Source organism: Chanos chanos, chromosome 10, assembly GCF_902362185.1.
Source record: "Chanos chanos chromosome 10, fChaCha1.1, whole genome shotgun sequence".
Taxonomy (NCBI): Eukaryota; Metazoa; Chordata; class Actinopteri; order Gonorynchiformes; family Chanidae; genus Chanos; species Chanos chanos.
Window position 1 is genome coordinate 10,002,215 of NC_044504.1, and position 18,378 is coordinate 10,020,592.

At 40.0% G+C, this 18,378-nt stretch overlaps 1 protein-coding gene across 1 annotated transcript in view; it reads right to left on the bottom strand.

Annotated features, from left to right (window-relative positions):
• Nucleotides 1-355: 355 nt before the first annotated feature.
• The window catches only part of ddah1 (dimethylarginine dimethylaminohydrolase 1), a 38,351-nt gene continuing 20,328 nt past the window's right edge, over nucleotides 356-18,378 (bottom strand). The window contains exons 2-6 of the mRNA XM_030785800.1: nucleotides 11,476-11,575; nucleotides 10,847-10,920; nucleotides 9,030-9,149; nucleotides 4,944-5,087; nucleotides 356-1,429 (exon numbers count right to left, since the gene is read on the bottom strand). Of these exons, the coding sequence (XP_030641660.1) occupies nucleotides 1,319-1,429; nucleotides 4,944-5,087; nucleotides 9,030-9,149; nucleotides 10,847-10,920; nucleotides 11,476-11,575 (549 nt within the window). The 3' untranslated portion in view covers nucleotides 356-1,318. The remainder of the gene's footprint in view (nucleotides 1,430-4,943; nucleotides 5,088-9,029; nucleotides 9,150-10,846; nucleotides 10,921-11,475; nucleotides 11,576-18,378) is intronic.

The following is an 18,378-nucleotide window of genomic DNA, read 5'->3' on the forward strand; positions in this document are numbered from 1 at the left end:
AAATTGATCCAAGATTAAACATTTCATTTGCTTAAACTTTTTCTAAGATTAGCAATCATAATACTGTTAACTTCAAACTCTCCACGGATTGTTGTTGAACATTGTGTAACGACTGTGCAGACACATGTTATTCAAAGCACGACTCAATAAGGGCTCCACTGTTTCCCATCATGTCAATGAAAAGAGCATAACAAATGTACTATTTCAGCCTTAGAGCAGAAATAGCAGAAAACTGACATGACTTTTTTTTTGTTTGTTTGTTTTGTTTTGTTTTGTTGTCTCTTCCCCATTACTAACCAGAACCATAATCAGCTGAGGATCAAACTTTCTACTGAGAATTTACTACTCTGAGAACTCCAAGTCTTTCATTTAATTAATGTGTCTCCCAACATGGATACTATTTATACACTATTTATGTGTTTTCAGCAAACAATATAAATCATAAAATGACAAACTTTTACAAATATATAGTGCTGTTAAATGATTGGAATTTGGCAGTTTTACAAGTTGTTCTCTCTGATCTCCATAAACCTACAAAGTATTTAACTCTTTAGATCTCTCTTGTTTTTTTAGAATTAAAAAACAAACACATCACAGAAAGGAATCTACTCTAACTTCACACTTAATTTTAAGAACTGTAAACAGTTGTGAGCTGCTTAAGGGGGTGGGGTGATTATACACATGGCTAAGAGCACATTGGGGTGTTGATTCAGAAATCTGGACCCGTCACCTTTCGAAGACCATAACAGCATGTACGAGGCACACCTTGCGACAAAAACCTTTCAAATATGCCATGGTGTGCAAAGCTGCGAGGGAGACCAACATGTCTGCACGCAAACCTGTGGTCCATGTCAGCAACCCAGAGGGCTGTGAAGAGAGACCGGCGTGTTTGCACACGTGAACGTGAAGAATGCTCTTGGGCGCAGGCTAAGGTTCGGTGACGTCATTTAGCCAAGGTTAAATTACGTTTACGCCTCCAAAGCCAGAGCTGTGAGCAGCACAGAGCGCACATTTTCAATGGGGTCTCATACCGGTTTATGGGTGAGCTTTTTTTCCCCCACATATTTATGGCTTTACAGGAAAACACAATGTACAGACTGGTAAACTCAGCCGCTTACATGGCATAAATAATGAGCGAGACATATCCGTGCCGCTCTTAACTATCTGGGTCACTTGTCCACATGACTTAGTCACCTTCGTGGACGTCTCGGTCTCTCTCGCTGCTTTGCTCACTTTCTCATATTTGAAAAGGTTTTTGTCACAGAGGGGCCACCATACAGATGCGTGCTGACTGAGCCTTCGGGGACGGCTGTCCGACTTAGGCCTTCTTGTTGAGGAGCACGGAACAGCAGGTCAGGGCCCCGTCCACTTTAACCTTCTCCTTGTTTGAGACTGGAATGAGCATGTGGTCCTTCAGTTTCTCATACACCTGCCAGAGAGAGAGGGCACAAAATGTATGCTATTCATCCAGGTGTGGACAATCCAGATGTGGACTTTTTTTTGTTTGTTTGTTTGAAGAGCCATACTGAAGCTTTCAAACGTTCACAGTAGTGAATGTTGCAGTTGTATGTCTTTTAAAAAAAAACCTGGAGCATAAACGCAGGGTGGTTATCATTTTGCCTATGATAGCAAAACGAGATGTCACAAGTTGGTTCTCTGTCAGCAAACAAAAAAATAACACAATAAGCAAGGTGCAGTAAGTTCAACAGAAATACAGTATATAGTGTAATGTGTGAATACTGCGTAAGACACAGTACATTCAATTGCAACAAACCACCACAGCATCATGAAGAATAAGATGTTTACCACTCTAGATGTTGATGTTCATCTAGACGTGAAAGCTTAAATGAGTCAAACAGTTGCTGGCTTCAAGGTACAATGCGCACACACATATTGTAGTGTTTTGATCGCTAGTCCAAACAGTGTAAATGAAACAAATGAACAGTTACTGTCATTTTGCTGTTTTATTACCTTACATCTCCTCTCAAGTTTGCAACACACTCTCTTCAGGTTCAGGATGCAATAAAACAATGTCAATCAGTAAGAATAAATAAAACTGACATTTTGTCACATATCATAGCAACAGAAATGAATGAGGAATCTTTCAACAGTTCAAATATCAACAGCCGTGTAAATTTCATCCTGAAATAAATGAATAGACCTAGAGAGTCAGCCAGGCTGGGTCATCGGTAGCGTGTACAGAATGAGCACACTGTTGCATTTGAAAATGATGTGCACCTTCGTTTACAAAGCAGCTTGTGTAATGCTATGTGAATGAGACCTGCTGTGGGCACAGTGCTGTGGTTTAACGTGTTATTTGCAGTGTAACTCTAAATACAACTGTCACGGCTTCTAATAAAACACAGTTTTTTTTCGCGCAGAACCCTTTGATGCCCATGAAGCGCAATGTAACTCAAAACTGTTGTTTTTGAATATTTCAATTAGGCAAACAAATTGCAAAGCACAATGTTTTATTGCTGTTATGTCTACCTCCCTCTTCCAGCTCAACTCAACTCAACTCAGCTCATTCTCTTGTGTTTGTTACTTAACCAAGACTCTGTAATCAAGAGAAAATCTGCCAGCACCCCAGGGTCTTAGACTTGTGCTCTGAGTCTTGATGATGGTGTGGTAATTTGAAAGGTGGGGTAAGGGGCAGAAAACAGAAGTGTTCAGAGAAACATTTCTCTGCTGTTCCCAGTTTCCAGCTAGCAAAAAAAAAAAAAAAAAAAAAAAAACGTTGAGAGAAATATTACAACATCTCGAAAAAGCCTCATAAAACAATGTGTCATTCAATGGAAATTTTCCAGAAACCAACCAGTGTTTTCCTAAGTCCCTTCCAAAGAATAATACTCTCGTCCTCTACCATAGAAACCGCAATCCATTTGAGATACAGAAGCAATGTCTTCAACTAACCACAAGAACAAATCCCACTCAACAATCCCTCATTAACAGCACTTTCTTCGGTCAAGAATAGGAGCACTGGCCCCACCTAAACTTTTGGAAAGCAACACTGCTTTTTTGCCAATGTCCCAAACGCCGCCACTAAATCAACCGTCTTTATGGTGCTTTATTTTCATTACTCTTTCAAAAGTTGCTTCAACCTTTTCACTGCAGTCTCTGCCCCCCAGCTGAGTTCTCATCACTGGCGCTGAAATTTATACGACGGCCAAGGAGACGCTGCAGTATTTCACTGGACCCTTTGTCTACGGCCTCTTATTTATCAGTGGCTGGATCATTGCATCAGTCCCCGACACAGACAGAAAAGAATTCCTCCGCTCTTTCTCTCCACCCTCCCTTTTCCCTCTGAACTTTCACCTTTGTTTCACAGAAGTAGAGCTGTTATATAACGGCACTCAGCGGGGTGAGAATGTTTCTTATTAAAGTGGGCCAGTTTAAATTGGCTCAGTAAATCTGACTGTGTCCCCGCAAAAACCACAATGGATCATGGCAACAAGAACTTTTAAAACTATCACCTGCTGTTGAGCAAGTGAGATGGTATAGGATTCAAAAATCTTCCTTTTTCTCGCAGTTGAATTGTTTTTTTGTTTTTTTTTTTCTTTTTTTTCCTCTTAGTCTATCAGATCGGGGTTTTCAAAGGAAGGCCTCATGAGAAAGGATCAGAAATGACAATGGAATGTGTTCATCTTCAACTCTCTGTTTACAAGGGGACAAGCAATGGAATTTGCTATTTGGACAGCTCAAAACTGGCCAAGATGTGCTGTGACTAACTGTTACTGACCACGACTGTCAATGTTTTCATTGTATTGTTGCCACCGCACATTAGTCTGCAACACCAATATAATTAAGGTTTCATAATGATCTGCTTCAACCAATGACCATCGAAGGAGGAACAAGGGAAATCAGCATATTCAGATATGTTATGACATGCTGCACTGGATTATTAACCTGCATTCCAGTATGGTTATCAATCCGTCCCTGTCAAGCAGAAATAAGAGCTGCAGGGTTTCAGAGAGTGAGGCAGCATTAACAACACACAATACCTGACCATCACTGTCCACCAATCAGCAGTGAGAATTAGAGAGACCCTGAACATGGCCAACTGTGGTAAACTGCCAAAGGTAGGTTTTCTTCTTTGATCATTCTCTAACTTTAAGAACATTCATCAACATCCTAAACTGTATGACGTCTTACGGGTATGCAGTATATTTAACCATACCACACACAGTGCATCAACATTTATACTTTACTGTACAATAGTATACTGGCTCAGCAAATACTGAGAATAGTTAGTCTTCCAATGGCTCTAATTAATCCAGTTAAGATGGGCATTTGTGAAAAATAATCTAAAAACTATCTTTATGATCAGCTCTTCACCTGGGGTGCTTTGATCTGCCTGGCACATATGCCAGACATTCTACAAATCGAGTTATTATTGGTGCCACCAACTCTGTAAAACACTCTAATTACTAAGACATTATCATTATTAGAACATCATTATTAGAACTGCATCTCATAAGAACATAATGTTTGTGTCCGAGAATTGACTCAGTGATGCTAATATTTTTACCAATGTCTACCAAAAACTACATTTGTCCTTCTTAATATAATGAACAGTAACATCAGACAATATCTGAACCAAAACGTACTCAAACTGTAGAATGTGATCTTGCGTCATGTTGTGTTAAATAATATTAAAATGTAAACGTTTTTGATCTCCTGTCAAAAATTGCCTTTTTGCATAACAGCGTTTTATCTGACGGCGATTATAAAGATACAAGGGTTTATGGTTACTCCTTCACTTTCAGTCTCATTTTACGATAATGATTAGCTGGGGTTTATCTATATGCAGGTGTGTATACATCATTGTTTGTGTGTGTAAATTAATAAAAGAGTCACATGTCTGCGTTTTGTGTGTGTGTGTGTATGTGTGTGTGTGTGTGTGTGTGTGTGTGTGTGTGTGTGTGTGTAATTGGATGTCTAACCTTTGCACTCTCAGGATACTCCTCAGGAGTACAGTGCAGTAGCACATGGCCTTTACCAGGGAGATTCATGTAGACGCAGTTTGCTGCAACATCATCAGGCACGGTCAACTTATCATAACGGTGATCACTCATCTGCTGCATGATCTACACAAACACAAACACAGGTTAAAGTGGTCAGGACATTTCAGGTCTCGAAGATCGAGCATTCAGCTCCTACAAGTCAAACCATACGCAGCCATACACAGCCATACAGAAATTAGACCTTCAAAAGATGGGAGCAGTTTCTCAGTGAAAATCAGACAACCCATATAAACACACACACACACACACAAACTATGATGCAACACATTAATGGAGAAGGTAACGCCAGGCAGATACTCTTAACTGCATATGTCAGTTTATTCAGATGACTTTGAAATAGTGAGTCTTTGAACTAAGTGCTGCCAACTAAAAGTCAGTGAGCTGGGATGTAATGAAGAGAATGCAAGGCAGGTGGCTCCCGCATTTATGACCCAAACATCTGCAGATACCTTAGAGGGCTTCAGAATGGGGGAAGAAAGAGTGTGTGTGTGTGTGTGTGTGTGTGTGGAGGGGGGATTAAGATACCCTGTAATTAAAAACAGGATCCTTACATTAATTACAGTTATTACCCTGTAATAGCATTGGAAAGCCGATAATGTTGGTTACACAAGCTTATCTTCATCTAAATCAGCTTTCAGTATCTCACCTTGCCCATTCTCCTACCTTACATAAAATTAATTATACTTTTTTTTTTTCTTTCCTTTCCTGTCATCTCTTGTTGGGTTGGACTGCTTGGGGCATCTAATGTAGGGATGTACTGAAATTTGGCAGTACATTGGTTTCAGCTCATATGACAAAAGTTAGTGGTATTGGCTCATAGCTTTCAAACTGCCAAAAGTTGTAACTGATAGCCTGGATTCATTTTACAGACATCAAAGACCATAATGTCACAAATGACAGAAACCTTTACAGCTAAACGTCTTTATTTTGTTACTTTCATTTGTGCCTACTGATTATGCAATGAAACTATAACAGAGACTCATCTCTTTTTTTTTCTTTTATAATGCAACGTGTGCAAATGTTGTCAATAACAGCAAGCTTCAAGAAAGGACACCAGAGTAGTCTTTTGTAAAAACACTACTTTGCTTAAGTACAAAGGGGGGGGGGGGGGGGTAAATCATCGGGATAAATTCAGCACAACAAATTTGATTTTCATCCTCATCATATTACCTGAAAATACCTTATCACATATTTGTAACCTTTACTCTCTTTCTGAAATTTAACCAATGGAATGTGTTTGTCTTGAATTGTTAATATTGCATTGGGACCAATGGGGCATAGCAAAACACATGCCACATGTAGCAGATAAACCGTAATCTAATTTCAGGAACAAAGGGGGAAAAAACAGCTTAATGAGGAATGGCACTGTCCTGGTACTGTCTCCACTAATATCCTTTGGAGACCAGTTGGGGTTATGAGGTACTTGCCGTATAAATGAGAACACTGAGGAAATTCACCAGGTTTTCTCTCGGCAGACTTTGGGGTCTTCAGACGCTTTTCTGTATCTGCATAACCTAAACCGTAAGTCATAAATCTATAAGACGAAGAAAACATGCTCCAGAGTCCCCATCAGACAGACGGGCCTTGTGGTGATGTCCAAGGGACAAAATTAGCTGTAACTCTGAAACCATGAGGCCTAAATAAAAATGGCATCGTGTAATTCTTTATAATGAGCCAAAAAAGTGTACACTGTCACTTTGTGCCACCTTATTGATTTTTTACCGTTTTGACTTTTGTTAAAAACCCTCAGGCTTGATCTCTCATCGTCTCATTTCTTACACTCTTTGACTGGTAAAAATGGTGGTACGTACCATCTAATGATGTGTCTCGTTTAAAGTAGCTGTCCAAGTCCCGAAACCCCACCCAAAATAAATTATTTTGTGTGTATGAGGCATTTAGACAAAATTATTTCTGACAAAATGCAGCATCACTAACACAAAAAGTAGCATGTGAAACATGGTGCATTTTGATAGCTAAAGACTAAACATGTTCTATACAGCCGAAATGAGTGCCAAAACCATGGACAGCATCAGCCAATAACATTAAAAGCACCCATTAGATTGGCAATGATGGATGATTTACAATGACCAATCATTTGGTGAGTACGCTAACCCCTCAACTTCCTTCCAACCACATAAATTTACAGTCCATCATGTCTCAGAGGGCAGCGGAGTGTAAAATCAAGGTATATATAAAGACATAAAGAAGAGCATCTCTTAGGGATGGCTGTGAATCAAAACAGTTCTGAATATTGCTAGCAGTTAAACAAAGCCATGATTTGAGTAAACATTTGAGCACACTGATGAGCAACTTATTCTGTGTAACTCATAAAATGTTCAAGTGGTAAGTGTAGCTGTTTATATTAACTGATGCTAAAGATATTTTGGGGAATTTGATTTTGACAGTGACTGGAATAGGTTATGAGTGTCACGTTTTTTTTAGAGCTGCTACATATAAACAAATACCAACATAAGTGGTGTCCACGTGCCGTCTCCAGGGCTGATGTAAAATATTCTGATAACAGAACAGCTCTTTTCCACGAGATTAATGGAGCTGATTGCAATCTTAAACTGTGACAACTCTCTCATGTTGAGCTTGATCTAAAACATTGAAAGGACGTGTCCTCCTTGAATGTTCATCCAGGTAACATGAAATGTGACTGGCATCATCTACACGGGTGCTTCAATGAAAGTTAATCATTTTCAGTTAGCCTACCATTTTTACAAATATCGCTATTTCTGAAAAACACTGTGCAACTGTCAACAAACTTAGTCACTGCATAACAGTAATGAAGCACATCAAACTTCAGGCAGTCGGCATTGTAGCCCTATAACGAGGCAATGACTGAAAATGTCACTCCACTACAGTTTGTTGTTCACTCTGAAATTTTGCATATTTTGTACATGACTTCAATAGTTTACAAACTTTCTGTGGCCAGTCATCCAACAGATGGCACTGCAATCTTGTAAATACTGATAATCCCTATTAATGCAAAACCATTTGTCTTTTGCTGAAACTTTAAGTGTTAAGAAAATCTCACATATGTATCAAAACTGACTTGAACAATGGACTGTGAAAACTGCTCGTAAATGGTTCTTTAGTGTACTGCTTAATCTGGTCTAGCAGATGAAATGACTGTTCATCTACAACAATGTATTTAATCGAAAATGTGTTTTTTTTTACCATATCATGAATAAACACATTGTAAAGTACACATTAGGTCTGGTGAGGCTACATGTGATGTCAGCTTGTGATGCCCTGTCTTGCTCAGTTGCACTAACATGCATTAAACACCTTCTGTAGGGTAGGAGGAATGCAGCAACACCCCTGGGAATCTGGGAAAATGCCAAATAATCGGGCAAAGTTTTTTTTTGGTTTTTTTTTTTTTAAAGAACATGTCAGTGTTAAAGAAACACTGTTTCAGCTTTGGCTCAGGTCTCTGGAATTTCCATGACAACCATTCAGTTCAGTTCTAGGATTTGTTTAGGCAATAACGGCATTTCAAATAATGGCAAAACCCAGCATTCCAGTTGTCATCTCTTTAGACACATAACCACAAAAAAACATTAGAATGAGTCTGCTGTGTTCTCTTTGCTGACACCCATCTACTGCACAACTCAACACAGTAATATAACCCTAACTACCAAACCAGAAGTTTCTCTTCTCCTGTCCCAACTATGATCTAGCTCCTTTCGATGAGACCACACTTTATGTTTCTGAATTATTCATATTCTGTCAGTCAGATAGGAAGGCAAAATAACAATGTGTTTGTTCCTCTCTAAACCCGTCCAAATTCAGGTTTGGGGAATAAGAACAGTGGTGTGGGGGTGGTGATGTCCTGGAGCAGACTTAAAGGTTTCTGGTGTTACGGGGCTGTGTCACACATGACTTTCCTCACCGTTGTCATGAAATATTTTATCACAAACAACATGCTCTAACACAAACAGACACACAGAACAGCATGCACACTGGTGATTTTCACTTTTTTTTTTTTAGCTACCACACCTTCAGTGCTTTCTGGGCAGGTTCACTCGAGCCAATAGCAATGAGGTCTGGTCCAGCCATGCTGCAGAAACTCTTCAGATGCAGTCCCTCCAACACGGGCACAGTGGATACGGCATAGTCCTACCAAACACAAGCTCAGTGAGAACATTGTAAAAAAAAAAAAAAAAAAAAAAAGGGGCACGTTGCAAAGCGGAATGCAAACATTTACAACATAGAATCTATTAATACATAAAACCCTTGCTCATAAGAAAATATGTGAAACCTAAGAAAGTAAGCGGGCCACAATTCTATTTGACTAATTTGTAGGAAACGATAATATAAACCAAGGGACAGGGAGAAGGAATTTCCTGGCTCAGTTTCTAAAGATGATTCAAAATACCTGTCCAGATACACTGGCTACAATACAGCACATGATAGCTGCACTAAAAGCTGATGAGAAACATAGGAAAATCAGCAAGTAAAACACATGAAAATTAGAAAATGCAAGAGAATTCATGGCCCTGGCGGTGCACTTGATTACCAGCACAAGATGCGATATTTTGGAACACCACACTATTTTTAGAAACGAGTTTTTCAACTTAGAGGAAGCTGCTCTGATTTCATTATGGCGATGGCTGCCCTTTCAAAATCAACAATATCTCTTCAACTTAAAGTCAGATGTTTCCATAAACGTCAAACCTCTGCGTCGCTCTCGGCATTTCAAAGGGTTCAAGCAGACCATGATACAGCTCATTAAATATATCTTGCGCAAAATGATCATCAGTAAAAATGTTCTGCCTTTAAATTGGCCTTTTCCTTTCGTTCTGACTGAAATCCGTTCTTTTTAAGCGAGTGATCGGTTATCACCAAATGTGCAGTCGGGCCGTACTGTTGATAAGGAGAAAGAATGCAAATCTTTCCAGGGACCACAATGAATATCTCATCTTGTAATACTGCTCCAACGTGTCTGTACAGACGGTAGCTGGCGCAGATGTCTGTGACGAACTTCTATCCTTTCAGCTGTAAAAGTCATTACGGATAGACATGCAGGTACATTGCCCTCAGAAAATAATTCATAAAAGAGTACACAAATAACAGACTCTGCTTTGCTTGTCTGGTGCTGCATGTGGATTGTTTTGCTGTCTGTAAAACAAGGGCTGAGCTGTGAGAGGTAAAAATGCTTGATAGAAGTATGACCAATGGTTTGTTCAAAGTCACTCTGTAGCACAGCTACCCAAAATGTATACAGTCGGTCTGCGAAAGTACAAAATAACAACTAAATAGCATCAAAAGGACAGCGTAGGGCACGTCTTTTGTTAATGTATTTCTGATCAGTGTTTTCACTTTATGATTGAATTCTATAATCTCTATAATTGTTGTAGAGTTTACCTGAGTTGAGTTAGGTGATGCTTTCAGAGGACTGAGTCTAAAGCAGGTGAGTTTGGGATCAGCGTCTGACACAGTTAGGCTTTGGCTAGATAATGCACTGGGACTGAGTTAGAGCCAAGGCAGGAGCCAAGACGGGACTTTGCTATGTCTGGCTGAGATTTTGCGTAAGGAGACGTTTTGGTGGGTGAAAAGGGTTTTTTTCGCTGCTTTCTTTAGAATAGGTTGGGTTAGAGTAAATTCCTTTTTGACTATATAAAGGTGTACGTATAAGTGTGAATTTCCGACCAGGATTAGAATAGAGTTAGCGTAAGTTTTCACTGGACTCTGTTACAGTTAGGATAAATTCTTACCGGACAATGTCAGGGTAAGTGTTAGAGCTGCCTGGTGCGTGAGCCTAGGATAATAGCTGCCCTTTATTGGTGAACACTTGACATATCAATGGGACTGACCTTAAATGCGTCCGCAAGGACTTCGGCTCCCTTCTGATTGGTCCTCTTTGACAAGCCCACAAAGAACTCTCTACCTGAAGAATGACCAATCAGGCAAGCTCTTGTCAGTGCAGGGGCTTGTGGGAAAGGCTCAAGAGACAGACACAGTGGCCACAGCTGCTGAGCTTTTAGGAATGAGCTATTAGCTCTGCCATGCCAAGAGGAAATGTTTCAAGGCCCGCCATGTGAAACTCATTTCAAACAGGAAAGGGGGGGGAAGAAAAAAAAAAGACAGCCAACGTCTAGAAACTCAATTAGGTGTACTCGGGCTTTTTCCAGCTTTACACAGTGAATGACCTACATTTAAATTCACAGCAAAACCAAACTAAAATGTATATTAGAAGTAGGATGGTAAAAGTCTTAAACGTTCTTCTACATGCTGTATAACGATTATGAAGAGATGACCACGGAAGACATGGTAGGAACAAACAGGGGGTACCTGCTGTTCAATAATCTGGATTCGTTTGACAGGCAGAATACTCCACGAATACACGCTGCATGTGACTGAGAATACATATAACAATAGCACTGATTCAAGTACACCAATGAATCTAACTGCAGATTCATGCAAAGAGCTGATTGTTCTGTACCTGTGAACAGGACGTCTCCTCCATCCAGCACGGCTGTCTCATCCGTCATCTCGACAATGTTCAGATTCAGCTCCGTCAGAGCCTTCTTCATAACCTCCGTCTGAGGGAAAGGAGAGAACAGATAGAACAATAAACATAATAGCAATCAAACACATAACCATTGGCTGTAGCCAACAGGAGTTTGGTGCAGTTAAAAGTTTCATTATCTATAAGCTTTGGACAAAGGCATGAATATGTACCAATCAGGATGACAGAGACAATGGACTGCAAACAAAATGCCCAAACTCCCCCTTCTGTCCATGAGTGAACCTACAAGTATTCTCCTATTTACTCACTTTGAGAGAGAGCAAGAGAGAAGGAGGGGGGCGGATTGGGGGGAGGGAGAGAGGGAGGGAGAGAAAGAGAGAGAGATAGAGAGAGAGAGAGAGAGAGGGTTCTAACTCCTCTAAATGCTAGTGAGTTTATGGTTGTTGCTTGCCTCACATGGCATGCCAGACTCTGACCAGCCTGTCTAAGAGATCGCAATGACATCATCTCTGTGAGCCATGGGGTGATGTCAGCGCAAAAGGAAATATGTTAAACTTTTATGAGGAAAAAAGAGGTAAAGCAAGTAACCTACAGGGAAAAAAAAAAGAACAATAAAAAAAAAAGAGAGAAAAACACTCAAGCCTTTCTGGAAGCCACTCAAAACCTGTCTGCTGACAATCATCACAGGAGACCATCTGTTTGGTCAGTGCGGTAGAGTAAGGTCTGGCAACTCGGGTCACTTTTTATTGTCTGGTTTGGCTGCTCCCTGGGGTCACAGTGCGAGCTCTGATTTTACGGGAGAATCAGTCTTTCCACAGTGAGGTCACTCGCTGCTCTAGTCAAAGGTTCTCCTACTTCTGCCTCTCCTCCTCAGAGAGTCTTGCCAAAGCATGAGGTCACCTAGGGGTGGACTGCCACGGAAACCATGGCCCCCCATTTCCCCCTCAGGTAATAGAAAGTCTTCCATTCCCCTTCCCATAACAACACACACTCTCACGCTATCTCTATCCCCTCAGACACGGACCCACGCACACTCACATATAAACACAGAGTCTGTTATGCTAAATTGAATGCTGTTTGTAATCTCATTCTGTTTAATTAACTAGATGTTGCCAAAAAAATTGTTGATTTGTTGATTGTGTGCTGGCTTGAAAAGCCAAACTTACTAAAAACTCAGACACAGACATTTGTATTGTAACAAGCTGACCGACAACAACACTGCCACTTAAATTTGAACCCAGGATGGCAATTTTCGCCACCTAGCATTAGATAAAATAACTTAAATGTATTCAATTATGGCATTTTTATTCCTGGAGGGAAAAAAGTTTTACAGTCCATATAACAATGCTACAAAGCCAAAAGATGCATGAACAAGACATGATACCACTCAGCACCGTATCTCATACCGAAAGCTTTGTTAAAAGGTTTGATCCTGCAGTTCTACTGTTAAGTGACAACAGCATTGGGTTCACGTCTCTCACTAGGGCTGCTATTGTCCGCTCATTTACTTGTTAACTTTATCAGCTTACTATTTAGAGAAAATACTGATTCTAGTCACTTGGGGTTATTCATGTGTAGTCCACAGTTTTGTAGGGGTTTATGAAAGACAGCGTTAGTCCGAAAAGAGCCAAAGTGAGACGTCACAGAGCCAAAATGAGAAGTCACAGATCTTCCAAAAGGTTACACGCAGTTCTGGATCTCATACATTCTTCCATTTGCATTTTGTTAACAATGTTCTGTAGCTGCACCTACAGCTGTCAGGGGACTCAGGGTTGGAACCTACACTGACCAAATCTCTAAATGCATACGTTATAAATCTTCAGCGATGCTTCTGTTCATTTTAACTCAGGTGTCTTAATGTTTCACTATGAAACTCATAGCCTTACTGTGACAAAGTAGGTGGAACATTTTGCATCATGTTTTGATAACTTAATAGGGATGATCCAACATGGTCTTTACCGATAAATGCAACATTACATCATAAATGAAAATGAATTTGTCACTTTACTTTATTACCCCTGGAGGGACACTTGTATGAACACAGGGGATTAGAAAAGAGGACTGTCATTTCATACTTCCTCTAAATAAAAATTAAGATGCTGCACATTTGTCACAGCATCATAAATATTAACTGCTGAGAAATGGGTTCTGCACCTAAAAGGAAATTTTGATTTTAGATACAGTTCTGCTTTGATGGCTGGTGGCAGAATCATCAGATGTCAACTGAAAATGTTTGTTCAACATGAGGTTGAGACAGAGTTTTGGTATACTATCTGTAGGAGTGCAGCTGCATTGAATATATTGCATACTTTAAAACTGTGTTTGACTGATGTCCTGTCTGATAATCACATGCTAAATTCCTAATGAAAGTTCTCCATTCAGTCGTATTCAATTTCAAGTTTTGTGTCAAATCAAATTTTGAGACAAATCCTTCTATTGTTTCAAATTTTATAAAAGCCTACATTTTGCTTTAGAATTTCAAAATAGCTCAATTCCTCATTTTAAATTTCTACTTTCAGAAATGAAAATGAATGAACGAAACTTGTTGAGCGCGCAGAACATCAGGAATACACCAACAGACAAGATCTTCTTTGTATATCAACTTAGAACAGAAGATACTACTTCAAGCATAATTATTTGTTATTTGATTTTAGGGACAGAGTTTGCCAAAAAAAAAAAAAAGGCCATGAATAAACATGGGGGAGTGGCCATGGGGGAGTGTCTTTGTGGGACACAGGAAGACAACATGAAATACTACCCTGAACTCTACAGTGCCTCACCACCTTGAAGAGTTGTCTGTGGCTGATATTCCTTAGCAAAATCCAACAGCAAAATTATAGCCTCCTCCTCCTCCCCACTGAAGAGATGGAAGATTGTCTCAGTTTTCCTTTTAGTGATGTATGGCTGCCAAGCTGTGAGGTAACTAATGTCTCTGAATTTAATGAAGAGCAAAAAATGGGGGAGGGAGCATGTCCCTTTTGTTAGCAGTGGGAAGCTGATTGACACAGTTCTCTCTTTTTCCTCTCTCTGGCAGAGCATGCCCGACCCCGCAGGGCGCTCTAATTGAGCCCGGGCACGATGCCAACATTCTCATCCTCCTGCTTTTCTTTTGTCCCCTTACCCAATCCTTATATTGGCACAGCGAAAGAGTAAAGTGCTGTGCAGTTGTCTCTCTCAGCTACTTGAGGAAAAAGCACTCCAACGTTTCCCCAAATACAAACAGACCACACACTCCACCGCTCAACCTGGTTTTCAACTCTGTTCTCTTACATCATTTTATTAATGGTAGATTTAGGCAGGAAAATGGGTCAGTCTAAACCTTTTTTTTTCTATCTTTGAGATAAATAATTTGAATGATCTTACTGTGTTTTGGCCTATGGTTGAGAGAGTGACACCTGTGGTTTTCATTAAAGGGAGAGATTGATAGGAACTCATCGCCGTTTTATTTGCAAATGCAGTTCATCTGAACGTGCTGGGGCTCAAGTGGAGAGAGCACATCCACGCAGAAACACACACTTGACCCAATTAAAAGATAAAGCATCCATCAGAAAAATCACAGCCTCGGGTTTTGGTTTTATCGAACTTTCTGTCTTTCCATTTTGTTTTCGTGTTGCAAAGGCGAAGGCTAACATTCTAAATATAGATTTTTGGGGGAGTCGTCAGTTTAATAAGCCCAAAAGACGGGCAGTCTTAGAAAAATAACTGAAACTCTTGCCATGCCTCGGTGAGTAGTCCATGATTATAATAATACTTTTATTTTGAAATTTTCATCGCATGGTGGCAGCCCAAAGTGCATATATAGATAACAAGGACTAAAAGAAATATTCTTGGCCTAATCAATTAATACATGAATAGTTTCCTATTGTACAATATATTCAAACTCCCAGGAGTCAAAGTTTCAAACTGTTCGGTATGGAAAGAGCGAAAAAAAATTTGTTTGAATTTGAAGGAGTTATGGAAAACGTCAGACCAAAGTCTTTGAAAAGAAGGGTGCTTGTCAATGCGTTGTTCTAACTATGAGCAATTTGCATTATGGCTGAGATTGTTTCAGCTTTGTTTAAAGCTGTTCTGGATGAAGACTAGTCAAATCCACACATTTTGAGTCAGGCCTGACAGGCAGTGCCTGATGGAAGTGCAGAGGTATTTTGGTAACGGCAGAATGTTTATACCAAGCACCCAGTCATGATCAGAAGTGTGCAGAAAATATGTTTCAGTCTTTTTTCAAAGCACTTTTGTTCACAGCTGATATTTCATCTTCAAATTTTTTTTACTATTCTTTTAAATTTACTGGTAACCACAGTTTTATGGGATTTGCTGTGGTCTAAACTATGATCATTACCATGGTCATGTGGTCTTCATGATACATATTTCTTGTGTGACACTATTCACGTGTTTCACATTATTTATTTATTTTTTTTGCAAATATATCTTTTCTTCACTTCCTTTTTTGACTGTATATAATTTATATGGTTTGAAAAATTTCTGATAAAAAGCCTTGTAGGAACAGAATATGTGCCATAAATGGACTGGTTTGTGTCCCATACATGGACTGACTGGATGACTGCAACAGCTACTAATGTCTGATGTTATACTAATATGAAGTAGACCTCTCTCATCATTATAGAAACGATACTACACTATCTTTTCAAAACCCCTCTGATAAATTAAACCTACACCCTGGAAATCGCCCAGTTAGGTACCATTTTCTGCATCCATAAGGAAAACTTGTGCCAACGGCAACTTGACTTGAGTGGTATTTGAGGTACCTCCAATCCGATCCTTTCCCTCCCCCTTTCTCACTCAGATCCCTTCTTTTTGTCTCTCTCTCTCTCACTTATTTAGTCTGGTCATGCTTGGCCAATGCTAGGAATGCACCTGGCTAAGTGCACGGATCACCCATTATCCTGTCGAGTTACCCAATCCCTTGCACCAGTGCCCGCTGCTGAGGGCGCCAGGGGAGGGCGGGCACAAAAGGACACACTCAGATCACTTCTATTCTCTGCCTGAAATTCCCTTTGACTTTCACAAGCACTTTTGTGCCACCACAGCGAGCCTGCCACATTCCAGCCATTCTTCAGCAAGTGGGAAAGCTCAGGGCACACACAGGATGGGCCTGCACCATGGAGCTCTCAGGCCACCTGAGCCCAGAGAGTGAAATGGTATCAGTCAGATGGAGAAAGAAAGAAAGAAAGAAAGAAAGAAAGGAGGACAGAAAGAAAGAAAGAAAGAAAGAAAGAAAGAGAGAAAGGGAGAGAGAGAGAGAGAGAGAGAGAGACAGACAGACTTTAAGTTTACATAGACATCAGAAAATAGGTCAAGGTTATGTGTACATTTGCCCATCTGCCGTGTTTCACCCAAATTCTCTCTCTCTCTTTCTTTCTCTCTCTCTCTCTCTTTACAGAAGTCTGTGAAACTGCCAGATTTACTGAGACTCAGCTGGAGAACACACATTAATTGTGTCATGCAGAGAGAAGCTGGTAAAACCCAGCTGGTTAGGGACTATTGTGGTCCAAAAAGTAGCTTTTGTGCATTCTCCTGTTTAACAGTTCTTTCTCTCTCTGACAAATGCCTGCACACCTCAAACAGAAAAGGTGAGGGTGGTAGGAATGACAGTGAAGAGCGATACAGTGAAGGGGAAGGTTTCAGGTGTCACACTCTGTGTGAGAGCACAGAGACCCCCCATGAAGTTCTTATCCCTCATCCCCTCTTGGCCCATACAGTGGCTACTCACAACCAAAGTCTCTCTCTCTCTCTCTCTCTCTCTGTCTCTCTATTACTCTCTTGGGTGTTGGACTAAAGCACCATTAGATTTGTTGTTTGTCAAGCGGGGTTCTTTTTCATTTTGTAATTCAATCCTACCTCACTATACTGTAGGGTTAGCCTCTTCTCTGTGCTGGTGCAGTCACTAGACACAGTGCCACAGTCATTAGATAACATTTAAATTCACTACTCTATCCCAAAGCTAGACACACACTGTGTATCTTTTTGTTAACTACCCTAGAAGTTTTTTTGTTCATTTTCTGTGAAATCAGGATTTTGGCAGGGAATACTACACTGTTAATAATGGCCAAGTTTATATTCATAAAATGAGAGCTAAGGTGGTTTTCTCCACAGAAAATCGGTGGTTTTAAGGTTTAAGATGTAACATCACAGCAATAATTGTCCAATGCTGCTAGAACTTTCTAATTTATTTCATTCTATCATTAACTTTGTCAAGAAAGCTGTGAGCATACATAACAGGCAGAAAATTTAAATATGCCAATTTGCTTTTTGCTAATGGTGACTGCATGGTCCAGCCAATTTGAATTTTAGTCCTATCAATTTAATATTTTTGCTACACCCGACTTCATGCATTGCCATTATGATCAGTCTCACATTATGTAACTTAGTGCAAAACACCATGTTCAGTCTGAACTTTAAACTCCAGCAGAATTCTCAGGTTCTTTTCATACCAGACGAGGACAATGACTTCCCTGAGAGCTAAAACATGGAGCCTGAAGATTAGCAGACAAGACAAACATCTTGTAGAAATACACAAGCATTACGGGGATATAGAGTGAGAACGAAGAGAATACAAACAAGGAGAAAATAAAAACATTCTTTTCCAATACCTTCAGACCCCCCAGAGAGAGCGCAAAATCTGACTCAAGTTTATTAAGGCAACAGACACACACACACACACACACACACACACAAAGACATACAAAGACACAGATACACACAAAAACACAGATAAAAACTTAATACAAAACCAAACGCACGTCTCGGATTGGGCTGACAGTGTCTTTCTTGGAATAGTTGAAGAAAATGATACTTGTTTGCTTTGATTTACCCTCAGTATCTTCAGAATCTCAGGCACACAGAGGGGACTCCGTA